The following is a 13,130-nucleotide window of genomic DNA, read 5'->3' on the forward strand; positions in this document are numbered from 1 at the left end:
TTTCCAGGCCTCCTGAGCACACGTGGCCATGTGGGTCTATGACATGGGGAGCGCTGCATCCCCAGGACCCTCCGGAGCTGCCTGGACCTGCAGTGCCCAGCCGGGAGCCCGGCAGCCACAGGCATTGCATGTGACCTTGATTTTCTCAGCCGGAGCAGCCAGTGCCTGGATGGCTCTGACGATGGGTTATGTGGGCTGGGGATTGTGAAAGCCGTTTGTCTGTGTGATGCAACTTGCTGGAGTGTGAGCGTCCCCAGCCAAGGCAGGAAGGGCAGGGAGTGCAGTCCTTTTGCTGATTTCCCCATTCCTTTCTTTTGTCTTAGTGGAAAAAGACGATGTGTGAGATGCTCGCCCCACACTGGGCGCCCATCACCAGCTCACCAGGGTCCCAGCTCACCTCCCCACGAGGACTGGAGCACTGCGGGAGCACTGGCAATGGCAGCCAGTGCTGGCAGCGGCTCAGCAGTGATGCGTCAGCCCCATGTGCGTGACAAGCCTCCCGAGTGTCCGTGCACAGGCGACGAAACATTTGGTGGGACCTGGAGCCACTCATCCCCCTGGGCTGTCCCCTTCATCCTGGGCTGCTCTGGGCACATAGCGAGTGCTGGCAGGGAGGAGATGAGCCGAAAAACAGCAGTTTGTGGCTGGCATTTGCATGGGAGCAGGTGCTGGGGTGGTGCCCTCCTGGCTCAGGGGTATTTATCTCTTGGACACGTGGAGCCAGACTGGGCAGTGAGGAGCTGGAGCTGGAGAAGGGCTGGTTGGGGAAGTCAGTCTGGGCAGCAGAGCCCCGAAGGCCATGGCACCCCAGGCAGGCTACAGCTTTGCTGGCCTGACAAGGGTCCCTGGGCATCCTGCTGTGTTCCTGCTGTGGCCCCAGCTCTCAGGGCTCACAGCGCTGTCCCCTGGGCTCGCTTCCCCATGAACCAGCTCCCACGGCTGCATGCTCCCGACGGAAAAAGGAGGGCTTTATACAAAGGCAATAGATTAAAAACACGGAGAGGTGAGAACTTGGGACCATGCTCTTACATAATTGCCAAGCGATTTGTAATTTCTGGCGCATTTACTATCCCGAGAACAATCCTGCCTCAGCACTGACTCTCGAGCAAGGAGAGCCGAGCCCGTCTCTCCTGGCTTCCCAGGGCTAGCGCTGGATGCTCACCAGCCCTGGTCAGGAGTCACCCATGCTTCTCCCAGGCCAGAGCAGGACGGTACCCTGTGCTGGCTGAATTTCCCTCCAAAGTTTTTTCAGGCCGCAGAAGATTAACTGGTAACGAAAGTGAAAGCCCAGGAGATCCCATGCGGCTGGCAAGAGCGCTCAAGCTGAAACAAGCACACCCAGTATTGCTTCCTGCCCGATCGCCTCTCCCTGCTGCGGCACAGCAGCCGCCTGCTGCCCGGGGTGCCCCATCACCCGGGGTGCCCCATTGCCCTGGGGTGCCAGGGCTGCCTGGGAGGTGTGTGGTGTGGGTGGGCAGCTGTGCAAGAACTCCTTGAGCTGGTTTTCTCACGGCCACTGCCACCTTTCCCTGTTTGGGGGACGCTAGAGGAGCAGGTAGCGCCTTGTGTCCCCTTACAGCTCATGGGGAATGTGGCAGCTCGGGAGAGGGAGATGCACTGGTGCCCATTCACCCGCCTTCGCTCCCAGCATCCTTGGCCCATTGGTGCACAAGGCTGTGCAGCACTGGGGACCTTGGCCGTGCATGTGGCCTCACAGCGTCAGCCCAGGGCCTGCAGCAGGAGAAGGCATCTGGATCCAAACAGGGGAGCTGAGCTCGTTTCACGTGGGGGGCCTGGTGCAGTCACTGGCCAGGGTCAGCATGAGGCACACCCTCAGCCGTGTGTGCGGCTGCCCGGTACCGCAGCGGCGAGGAAACGTGACACTGGGGTCTGGGGAACCTGTCTCAGGCACATGCAGGGAGCCCAGGTCTGGCACAGCAGGTGCTTGGCAGGAGCCGATAAATCCCACGGACCCTGTGACACCCGGCCGGTGCTCCCGTCCTGCCACAGCGCCCAGCCTCGGCTGCTGTGCTCCTGCCAGGGCCAGTGGCCCGGTGCTGCACCCTGGTGTGGATGTACCTGCTTGAGCGGCTGCTGCGCCAGGCGGGCACGTGCAGGGATGAAGGAAACGTGACAGGACTCTGTCATCGGGAGGTGGCTCGTGGCTGCTGTGCTCGTCCCCACTGGTCTCACCGCTTGGATGACTCCTGTCCCTGGAGGCTCCTTGCCCTGGGAGCTCCCTGGGCTGGTGGAGTGCTGCTTTCCCCGACCTTGGATGGTGGCCTCCCCCTGCACGCCCGGCCAGCTGGCACTGCCGGCCCTGTGGTGTGGGAGCCTGTCCCCGTGAGCCCAGCCTGAGCCGCTGGAGCAGCCCCGGCACCGCGCCCCTCGCACCGAGCGGGGCGCATGTGCCTGTGGCTGAGGTACCAAAAGGGAGGAAGCCTGTGCAGCTGGAGGGAGCTGGGGCGGTGGCGTCGCTCCTCCTGTGCCTGACGGGATGGGATGTCCTTTCTCTCCTCGTACTCGCATGCAAACCCTGGCAGGGCCCACACAGCTCCCACAGGAAACCCGCTCTCTCTCCGGGCGCGGGGAGAGGTTCAGGGCGAGCGGGAGGCAGCCGAGGCCTGTAGGCAGCGCAGCACAAAGAAACCATTAAGAGATACTAATAGGTGCAACAAGCAGCATTTGCACCTTCGCCACAGCCCAGCGGCTGTCGGGGATGTGCTGCAGAGGAGCCGGTCGGCACACAGCGGCATGTGTGGGCAGCTGAGGTGGCTGCAGGGCTGCGGGAGAAGAGCCCGTCCCGTGGGCATGCTACGGCGGAGAGGGGGAAATGGCCGGAGGCCTGGGAGGCTGGGGAGGATGTGGGAGAAAGGAGAGGCACCGACAGGGGTCCCCGTGCCCGGGGGGGCTCACGGCTGTGCTTGGTGCCAGGGTCCCAATGCCAGTGCCAGTGCCCGGTGCCGCAGTGGGCTCCCCCAGAGCCAGTGCTGGTGTGGGAGTGGGACCCCCCCCCGTGCCCGATGTGGGAGCTGGCTCCTGCCGCTGCCGAGGCCCGGTACCGGTTTGGGCATCCCCGTGCCCAGCACCCTCGCCCGGTGCTGTTTTGGGCTTCCCTGGTATCCGGTGGCAGACTCCGGTGCCGGTTTGTGCCCCGCCGTAGCCGGTGCTGAAGCTTGCAACGGCTTCGGGCTCTGGCCGTGCCCGGTGCCGGTGGCGCGGCGGGGGCGGGGGGGGCGGTGCCGCGGGGGGGCGGTGCCGCGGGCCGGGCCGGAGGGGGCAGAGCGGCGGCGGAGCCGAGCGCCGAGCGCGGCCGGAGCAGCGGAGCCGCAGCCGCCGCGGCCGCAGGTAGGGGCGGGTGCGGGGCCGCCATCGCCGCCGGGCCCGGGGCCGCTTTCGCTTTCCGCGGCGGGGCCGGGGGCACCTGCGGCGGGGGGCCGGGGCGCGCGCCTCCCTTCCCTCCCTCCGTCCCTCCGCCCGTCGGTAAATATTTTGGGTGTTTCGTAACTCCCAGCCGGGCGCAGCTCCTCGGCGGGGCCGGGCGCTGCGGCGGGGCCGGCGGGCCCGCGGCCTCGCTGCGGGCCGAGGGGCCGCGCAGGTGCGGGCAGGGCCGGGCAGGGGCGCGGGCAGCGAGCGGAGCCACCCGCGGCGCTCCCCGGGGGAGGGGGGGGGGCGCGGACTTCGCGCGGCCGCTGCGCGGGCCGGGGCGGGCGGCGGGGCTGGCCGGGGCCGCGGCGCATCCCGGGGCGGGGGCGCTCGTCGCCCGTTGGAGCGGGGTCGGTTCCCGCCGCCGCCCCGGGCCGGGACCAGCTTGAGCGGCGGCCGCCGAAACCGCAAGCTGCGCGTCCCGGCGCGGGGGGGCCGGCCCCGAGCTCCGGCGCCGGGCACGCGGGGGTCCTGCCACGGGCAGCACACCGGACTGGGGCAGCGTGGCGGGAGTGGGGGTCCCACTCACCGGCAGTGGGACACATGGCTCCGTGCTGTTGGGCAGAGTCGAAGGTGGGTGGAAAATGTTCCCCCATGCGGGGCCGGAGCAGTGACACCCTGGGGGACTGCAGCGCCCGGTGGCCTTTCACCCAGCTTGTGTGCCGGCTGGAGCGTGCAACCGGGTGACTGCGAGCCCAGCGGAGCGGCAGCCACCTGTCCAGCGGGATACAGGAGCTGTCAGGGCTCTGTGCCCAGCCAGCCGGCCGCCAGGCTTGCGCCAGGCCAGGCTCCCGGCAGCTCCTCGCCATGACACCGAGCGGCTCCAGGTCTTCAGCGCCCAGGTCGCATCAGCACCGGAGTGCGGGCACTGGCACTGCCAAGGGCTCTCTGGCTCTGCTTCTGCCCGAACTGATGATGGCAGTAACACCTCCGATGTCAGCTGCAGCAGGGCCATTGGCTCACGTGAACTCGTGGTGAGACGTGGCAGGAGCCCGCGCACCCCACCACGCTCAGGGGAGCCCCGTGGCAGAGGACAAGGGACAGGCAGTGACAACAAGCAGTTTGTTCATGGTTCTTGGGGTGCATTGCCACGGAGTGCAGGGCTGGCACTGCCATGGCAGGACCACAGCGCCGTGCAGGGCCGCGTGGCTTGCCCGTGGCAGGGACATGGCACACGAAGTCCCTGCAGCATGGGTCGCCTTGTTGCAGCAGGACATTCCTGGCCCTGGGCTGTCTTACCCCGCTGGCTGCCTGTGGCCAGCCCCACATCCCCAGCAGCACTCGTGGCTGCCGCCAAAGCTGTGTGAGCCCAGGCAGCTGGTGTCTGCGGCGGCAGCTGGTGCGTGTGCCGTGTGGTGGTCTGCCCACCACGGGCACCAGGAAACCTGCCCTGCACTGCAGGAGCTTTGTCCCTCTTCCCCCCACACACACCCTGTCTTTGGGAAGAAGGCTCTGTGCCCGATGTGGGGAGCACGGCCCTGTGCTGGTGCGGGAGGGCTGGCTGCCATTGCAGTACCCTCTCGATGGTGATTTGGAGCCAAGGTTTGCCATTGTGCTTCGATGTGTTTGCACCAGTGCAGCGATCCCATGCTGGAGGGAGGTTTGCTTGGGGTCCAACACCGAGCCTGGCTCTGCCCCATCCGCCTGGCTCTGGGTGAGGGGGAGGTGGTGGGGTGTCAGGGTCACCTGCCCACAGAAGGCTGCAGCAAGCCCTGGTGCTCCCAAAGCCTTCAGAATCGCAGCCCGACCTGCCATGGCTCCCAGGTCTCTGAGGTGCTGGACATGAGGATGGAGACCATCTCCTTGGGTTTTATAACCGTCCCTGGGGCCAGGGAGGGCCATGCTGTGCCGCGTGTGCAGCCATGTGGAGGAGGAGCTCTGGTGCAGGTTGAGAGGTGCCAACAGCCTGTGCCCAGAGACACGGGAAAGCCGGGCTGGGAACGGGGCGTGACGGGTGGATGTCACACGCTGCATTTCGTGGCACTTGGACAGTGTCCTCCCTCGGGGGGTGTTTGCCCCCTGGCAGTTGTCACTACAATCACCTCGATGGCTTTGTTGTGACCACCTTGTCCTGCAGCTGATGCGTCGGGGCAGGACGAGGGATGCTGGCCCCGGCGCTGGGGACAGGGAGCAGCAGCCGGGGATGCTTGGTGTGGGGTTGCACAGAGCTTCTGGAGGGACCTTCCCCTCTCGCTGCAGGGGAAGTGCTGACTCCAAAGAGGCTGTGAGGTCTTTGCTGTGGGGTTTCCCAGCTCTCTCTCGAGTGATAGCAAAACCCAGATACTCTGCTTGTGAAAAATCCCTGCTCCCTGCACTCGTCCACAGCGTGGGTGGTGGGGTGGCGAGCGGTGACTGTGTTGTGCTGAGTACAGTAAAGTGGCCCCGTCAGCTGGGAAATGACTTTCTGGTTTGCAAGGAATGACTGTAAGCCGGGTTGTGCTCAACGGGCTTCACGGCAGCCCCGGGGAGCTGGTGGGAGCCTAGGCACGGCAGGACGGCATGTGAGTCAAGCAGGACCTCCTTCCCATCGGCATCCCCAGGTGCCTGCGCTGGGGGCTGCGGTCCCTCTGCCTGGTGGGGCTGCAGCAGCCGCTGGCTTCCCACCATGCGGCTGTGGGTGCTGCCCTCGGAGCAGCCTCCACGTTACGGGGCCGAATGCACCGCGGGGGAGCCGGCGCAGGGCTGCGCGTGCTGGGCGACCCGGGGACGGAGACAGGGGCTTGCCAGTCCCCGCCTCGCCGGGATGGGTCAGGGCTTGGCTCTGCGGCTGCACAGGCAGCTCCGGCCTGGGAGGCTGTGCTGGCTGCTGGCTCTGGGGCTCCGGCATGCTCCGGGAGAAGTAGCCTCGACAGCTGTAATGTTTCTGTGGCATGCCTTTCCTTTCATGGGGTGTCTATTTTGCAACCCCCAAGTGTTTTGATCCCGGGAGGAAGGGGGCGGGGGTGTTTACCCTGGCACCATGTGGCTGGTGCAGGGATCCAAGCAGTGCTGGGCATGCCCAAATTTTACATGCAGCAACAGTTCTAGCAACGTCTGCTGGCTGATAAAAGGTAGACTGCCGTGAACCGCTTCTCCTGCCGTGTTGGGAAACGTCGAGGGGGAGGCACACATGCGAACCCGTCTTCCTGGCCGATAGGGCTGAGCTGACTTGCTGATAAAGCAGAATCCACGCATCTAGCTGCACCAGAGGGGCCGGGAGCGCTGGCTGCTCGCTGGCGGGTGCGCTTCTTGCCCTGCGTTTCCCCTAGTGCCAGCTCCTGCTCTCCGCCAAACTGGGAAGCGATGTGCTGCCGGGCGGCTTCTCGGCAGGATCGGGCAGCCGCAGTGGTATAGCCAAACCGTAACATGGTCACGACTTGCTCCCTGTTCAGTCACTGGTGAGTTTTGCAATCTCCATTTTTGCTGCAACTTCATGTCTTCCTGTTGTTATGAGATGTAAATGCTGGTTTATAGCACAGCCCTGCTGGGGAGGGAATTGGGGAAAAGGCTGGTGCTGGGGCAGAGCTCGAAGAGCCTGTGCAGCATCCGCCGAGCAGCTGAGTGCTTGGGGGCAAGCTGTCTGGTGCTTTGTCCCTCTTGCTCGATGGCTGTCTGCAAAGCTTTTAGCAGAGAAAGAGGCAGCTCTCACTTGCGGCATGTCTGAGCCCCTCACAGTAGCGAAAACAGCTGTACAATGATACCTGCTCCATTTGGTGGTGTTAACATGTGGCCCTGGTGCTTTTGGGCTGCAGCTCTGGGTGCTAGAGCTGCCCTGGCGCAGCACGCTCCGTTTACAGCTTAGGTGAGGTGCTCACGGTGCAGCCCAGGGCCGGGGCTGTGCTCTGCCCCGGCACTGCCAGCGGCTGCTGCTGCTCCTGGGGCTGCGGAGCGTGTCCCCGGGCCAGGAAAGACGAATCCCAGCTCTCCCACCTGGACATGTTTGTGCGCGCTGGGGATGAACGCGGTGTTTAACCCCTGGCCAGGTTTGACTGTGAGGTTTACTTGCTCTGAATGAGAATTTTGTTGCAGAAACCATTGGTGTTTTGTATTTTTTATTCCCATTCTGACTAGTCCCCCCTCCTGCTAGTGTCCCTGGGTGTCTGCGTGCCCCCTCTTCTGAAGGCAAGGCTTTACCCTCCCTCCCTTCTGCTCCGCTGACCCACTGCGAGAGCATCTGCCTGTGTGGAGCTGCTGCGGCTGCTGGGGCGCAAACCCCGGTGCCCGGCAGCTGCGAGTGGCCTGGAGGGGCAGAGTGCGGTGGGGGATGCAGGGGCTGCTCGGGGGGCACCTGCCTGTCCTGCGCCTCGAATCCTCTTAGTGCCGGACAGCACAGGGCTTGGGCCCTGCCTGCGCCTGCCCTGCCTGCCTGCTGCGGCGGGAGGCTGTGATGCCTGGGAGCAGTTTTCCTGTTGCCCAGGGACGTCGCTGGGCTGTCAGCCCACAGCGGTGGGAGCCCGGTGCTGTGCCGGGGTGTGCTGCCCGAGCCTGCCCTCGGGCAGGGACGGCGGGGCACCGCTGGGCTGGGACGTCCGCGAGGGCCGGTGAGGCAGAGCGCCGCGGGTGTTTTCCCATGCCAGCCGCTGCTGGTGGCGGGTGCAGAGCAGCACCCAGCATCCCCCGTTGCCTGAGCATCCTCGTGTGCAGCCGGGCGCGTGCAGCCCGCGTTTGGTGTTTGTTCCTGAAGACGAGGGTGTGAGGGTTTGCCCACCCAACTGCGGCTACGCAGTGGGTCCTGCACGTTACCCCGCGCTTTCTCACAGCGTGGTCGGTGCCTCTTCCCTGGGCAGGGTAGTCAGGCGGGGCAGCGGGTGCCCTCGCTGTGTTGGCATCTCGCTGCCTGTCCCTGGTCACCAGCCATCCCTGTCCTGCCCCAGGTGCCCGTGCCGTGGCGTACAGGCTGGGCTGGTCATGCAGGACGGGAGGCTGCTGCACCATCTCCACTGCCCCGCGGAGAGTGTGGCGTCGGCTGGAGGGGCATGGATGCAGCCGGAGCGGTGCAGCCAGTGCCTGTGCTGCCAGCATCTCCCCCGGCCCGCCTGGGTCCTGCCCTGCAAATCCAGCCTGGCCAGCGACTGGATTAGTGTGATTGTGTGCGCTCACTGGAGCGTGGCAGATAAAATGAAATTGTGTCTCCAGACCCCAATCGGGGGTAATTCCATGGTGAAATGAACTTAATCCTCAGGTCCTTCTGACCAGCCCGTACCTCCTGGGCTGGTGCTGGTCTGAGCAGGGATTAGCAGCGAGCTCGGGGCTGTGCTGGAGGCAGCCTTGGTGCTGGGGGCTGGTATGGGACCCATGGGACCCCAGGGCGTCTGTGGGGTCCCTGGGAGTGGCCACTCTGTGTGGCTGGTTTGTTGGAAGGGGCAACACAAGGATGCACTGGCTGGCAGGGGTGTGGGGGCTTCTTCCTTTTCCCAGATCTGCCTGGCCCGTTCCTAAGCCTGAAGCTGCCACGCCGTCCTTGGGGGGGCCGCTGGGATCCTGTCACCTCCCTGCCCTTCCCCAGGGCTGCGTCTGGGGTGATGCCTCTTCCCTCCTGGGATGGAGGATGGGGACCGGAGCTGGACCCTCGCTGCCGGGCTGGAGCGGGCATGAGGGCGGTGCGCGAGTCCCTGAGGGCTGCACCTCCTGCTTCACCCTCAGCACAGTGTTAGGGGGGTCGGGGTGAGTTGTTATCATCGTGGAGGAAAAATATATTCATCAAGTGCCCCGGCATGTGGTGGCTGCGCATCCCCTTCCCGGCGAGGGCTGGTGCTTGCCCAGAGCCGGGATGCTATGGTGGGCAGTGGCTCCACACCTGCCCCGGGATCCCCCCAGGGAGCCCAGGGGAAGCCCTGGGACCCCGAGGCGTCAGAGCCAGAGGCTCTGTGCCGCACTAGCCCCGCAGCCGGTTAATTTGGCTGCTTGGCCCCAGGGAGCTGGGAGTAATTAAAGCTCTGCCCAGGCCTCTCTAATCCTGTCTGTGGTCTTACGGCAGGGGTAGCACCGGTGCTGGTGGGGATTGGGCTCCCCACGGCAGATGTCCTGCAGGATCCACTCTGGACTCATGCCTGCAGGGGCTGGGTGGGCACTTGGCTCTGCCGGCGTGGCTGCACGGTGTGTCTGCCCGCCAGCACCTGGCTCCTGCTCCGGCGCTGGCTGCCCGCATCTGTCTGGGTGGGCAGGCTGCCTGCGTGGTGCTGCTGTGCTCTGCTCGGCCCCCGGAGCCCAGACAGGCCCCCCCTTGTTCCCAAGCAGCTGCAGCCTACAGCCCAGCCCGCGCAGGGTCCGGCACAGCCGGCTTATTGTGCCGGGGCCAGGCGGGTGGTCCTGGCACCTGGTGCCCTGTAGGGCCAGGGCAGGCTCACCTCTCCGGGTGGCCCCGGGGGACGGGGCTATGGCTGGCCCTCCTGCGTGTGCTGTGGCGAGCTCGGCTCGGGGGTGGCAGTGTAGCCATAGCCCCCCCACGCTGCCGTGGGGACCCAGGTCCTGCCGGTGTCATCCTCCTCCATGCTTGGCATTTGCAGAATCCCACGGGTGCCGGGGCAGCGCCTACATCTGGCCACAGCTGCACCGAGGTGACTCCGGGTGCACCAGGGTGGTTTTCTCTCTAGGTCCCAGCCCCTGGATTCAAGGGATTTTTCTGGGAATTCGTTGGGTATTTTGGTGGCTTTGGTTTGACGCAGGTTTCTGGGCCTCTATGGTTGGAAGGGAAACCTGAAGAGGGTGGAAAAAACGTTCCTGAGGGCAGCAAATGCCAGTGGGCAGGTACAGCCCCAGGCCCGCGGCGTGAGCTGAGCTGCAGGCAGCCCCCCGCTCTGAGCACCCCCCAGTGCTTGCGTGGCAGGGCCCGTCCCTGGCTGGGACGTCTCCACCTGCGTGCGGGGCCGGTTTCTCCCTGGGCAGCGTCAGGCCATGTGTGGGGTTTCCTTGTTCCTGTAACGGTGCAAGTTCTCTATTTTTGGCTCCCAAAGCTGCCGGGAAGTCTGGCTGGTCCCGGCACTGCCAGTCCGGGCTCTGCCCGCCGGCCGCGGGGCCCATCGCCTCTGCCCTCGGCAGGGCATGTTGTGTTTCCAGAGCTGGCCATGCCTCTTCCGTGAGCCCCGCGGCTCCCGGCCCCACTCCCTGGCCCTGGCAGTTTCCAGCGTGGGCTGGGGGCTCTGGCGGGCTGGGGCAGTCGGCTGCTGCCGCTCTTCTGTGGGAGACAAACAAAACCCATCAAAGCACTGAGCTTCTAGAAGGAGCTTGCTCCCGTGCCGGCGGGCGCTGCCGCCTCCCAGCCGAAAGCTGGAAACCACAGGCAGGCGTGAAGCGCGTGAGCTGCCCCGTTCCCAGCGCCGCAGCTCTCCGTGCCAGCTCCACCGCACCCAGCGCCCACCAGCTCCACCCGGCAGCTCGGAGCAGGGCCAGGGGTCCGGGGGCTGCTCACCGGCACCCCAGTGTTCCCAGTGCAGGCTCTGCCCTGGTGCTGTGTGCTGGTGAGTGTGAGCGGAGCTGAGGGTGCAGGTGAGTCCGTCCTGTCTCCCTCCATGCTGAGCTCTTGCATTGGGGTCCCGGCCCTGGCTGCTGGCTGCTCAGGGGGGCTCAGCCCCACGGGCCCGCTGGGGGCAGAAGCTGTGCCTGGCTGCGGCACCAGAGAGGAGCGTGGGGCCGAGCGCGGAGGGGTGCCAGCCCTGCTCCCTCGGCAGGCACCGTGCACGCAGCGGTTGTGGAGGAAGCTGCCGGCAGCCTGGGGCTGGCTGCCCTGCGCAGGCAGCTGACATTTTGGAAGGAAATAGCTGCTCTCTGCTCCTTCCTGTAGCTCTCAGCCTGTGAAACGGCCGCCCCGGGAGCCCGGCTGTGCTGGCAGCGCCTGCCTGGAGCCGCAGCCAGGCTGCCCCGGGGCCAGGACGCCGGAGTGGTGCGTGGGGCAGAGCGGTGCCCGACCCCGGGTGAGTGCAGCTGCAGGACGGGGCACCCTGTGCCGAGCTGGGGCTGCGGTTCCTGTGCCCCGGAGGAGCCACGAACCGCGCCAAGCCCCGGGGCTCTGCTGGCCCCGCGAAGCCCGTGCGGGGCCCCTTGGGTGGGTGTGGAGCCCTCTGTGCCCCCCAGCTGTGGGGCAGGACATGGTGCACAGCGGCATTCGCTGCCCGCAGTGGGCAGGCCCACGGGCGAGGGGGCCCGAGCTGGGGGAGCCCTCGGCGGGGGTCCAACTGAGTGGGGCCATCGGGCTGCCCAGGGGTGAGCTGGCGCAGGGAGGGGCGCGAGCCGTTGTGGGCGGAGGGGGTGGGTGTCTGTCGGGGGAACCGGAGCCCTTCTGTGTGCTGTGCAGCTGCTATCGGCTGCCAGCACCGCCATTCCTGGGGCCTGCCCAGGGCCGGATCCTGTCCCGCAGGGAGCGTGTTTGGGGCTGCCCTTCTTGGGGGACGCAGGGTGCGCTCCCACTGGGGCTGCCGGGGGCCAGGAGCGGCGCTGGCTGGGGCCAGACCGCAGCCGCCTGGCAGCGCTGCCGCGGGGCGTGCAGGGTCCGGCCCTGCGGCCGTGAGTGAGGCCGGCTCTGACCTGGAAGCGATCGTGGGCTCCCGGAGGTGCCGAGAAACACGTGTCCATGTGTTTACTGTGGCAGGAGGCGGCAGCCGCAGCGGGCACAGGGCCCAGCACCGGGGGGAAGAGCCGTGCTCCTGCCCCGGGGAGGACGCCGCTCCGGAGACCCCCGGGCCAGGAGAGCACCGGGCAAAGGGCAGTGTGGGAGCCGGTGCGGTGGAGGGGCTGCGTGGGGCAGGTGGTGGGAGCAGGGGGTGTTATGGCCAGAGCCCTTTGCCATGGCCCCCCGGGGCATTGCCTGGCTTTCGGCCCCTGCACAGCCCTGCAGCGCGTGGGACTGGGCAAGGGGCTGCGGTCGGGGGCTGTGCCGGCACGAGGGCAGGGCTCTCCTGCCCGCGGGGGGGTGCCCAGGGTGGCTATGCGCCGCAGGCATCCCACGGCTGCGTGCAGTGAGCATCCTGTGAGCATCCCGTGACGGTGTGTGCGCCGGCCCCTGGGCGGGTGCTGCCCACGTTCGGGCTTTGCCGTGCCCGTGGCACGTGGGAAGGTGCTGCCGCCAGCCTCGCCCTGTGAGGCATTTCCCTCCTTTTGTCTGCCCGTGCACGCGCTCTGGCTTTCCAGCGGCTCGAGCCGGTGCTGTCGCCCGCCCGCTGCAGCGGCCGGGAGGTGCCGTGGCTCCTGCCCCCCAGGCTGCCGCTGCGCTGTGGCCCGTCGCGGGTGTGTTCGCATCAGGTCCCTTGGCTGCTCCCAGCCCCAGCGATGCTGCCTGTCCTCTCCCTTGCTGCTGCCTCTGGCCCTCTGAGGCCCTGTTGTGTGGGTTTTGCCCATTTTGCGGCCAGTTTGGTGTGCCTCCCGCCAGCAGCGGGAGTGGGACTGTTGGACGCAGAAGCAATGACTGCCGGTGTCTCCCTCCCTCTGCACCTCACTGCCCGCGCTGTCCCCGCAGGGCTGGGGTCCCTCTCCATGGCACTTGTCCTACCTCCGGGAAGCTGCCATGTGCACCGCTTCGCAGGCGATAAGTCACCGGTGAGCGCGTTGCTGCGGCTTGTTGAGTTGCTGCTGGTTAACCGAGCTGCGGTAATGGGTGGGTTATAGCTTGCTGCCAGCAAGTAAATGCCAAAGTAGCTTAAACCACTGCAATTATCTGTCTCTCGCAGTTGTTTGAGTGCCTGTGCGGCCGGCGGCTGCAGCACGGCTGACCTGTGGCACTGTGTGATGCTGCA

At 66.5% G+C, this 13,130-nt stretch overlaps 1 protein-coding gene across 1 annotated transcript in view; it reads left to right on the plus strand.

The window, feature by feature from the left end:
- Positions 1 to 335: 335 nt before the first annotated feature.
- Positions 336 to 13,130, plus strand: part of LOC309413452 (amine oxidase [copper-containing] 3-like) — a gene marked incomplete at both ends in the record, with an annotated part of 15,767 nt that continues 2,972 nt past the window's right edge. Inside the window, 2 exons of the mRNA XM_082010574.1 lie at positions 336 to 483; positions 11,476 to 11,604. Of these exons, the coding sequence (XP_081866700.1) occupies positions 336 to 483; positions 11,476 to 11,604 (277 nt within the window). The remainder of the gene's footprint in view (positions 484 to 11,475; positions 11,605 to 13,130) is intronic.

Source organism: Phaethon aethereus, assembly GCF_964289735.1.
Source record: "Phaethon aethereus genome assembly, chromosome: 25".
NCBI lineage: Eukaryota > Metazoa > Chordata > Aves > Phaethontiformes > Phaethontidae > Phaethon > Phaethon aethereus.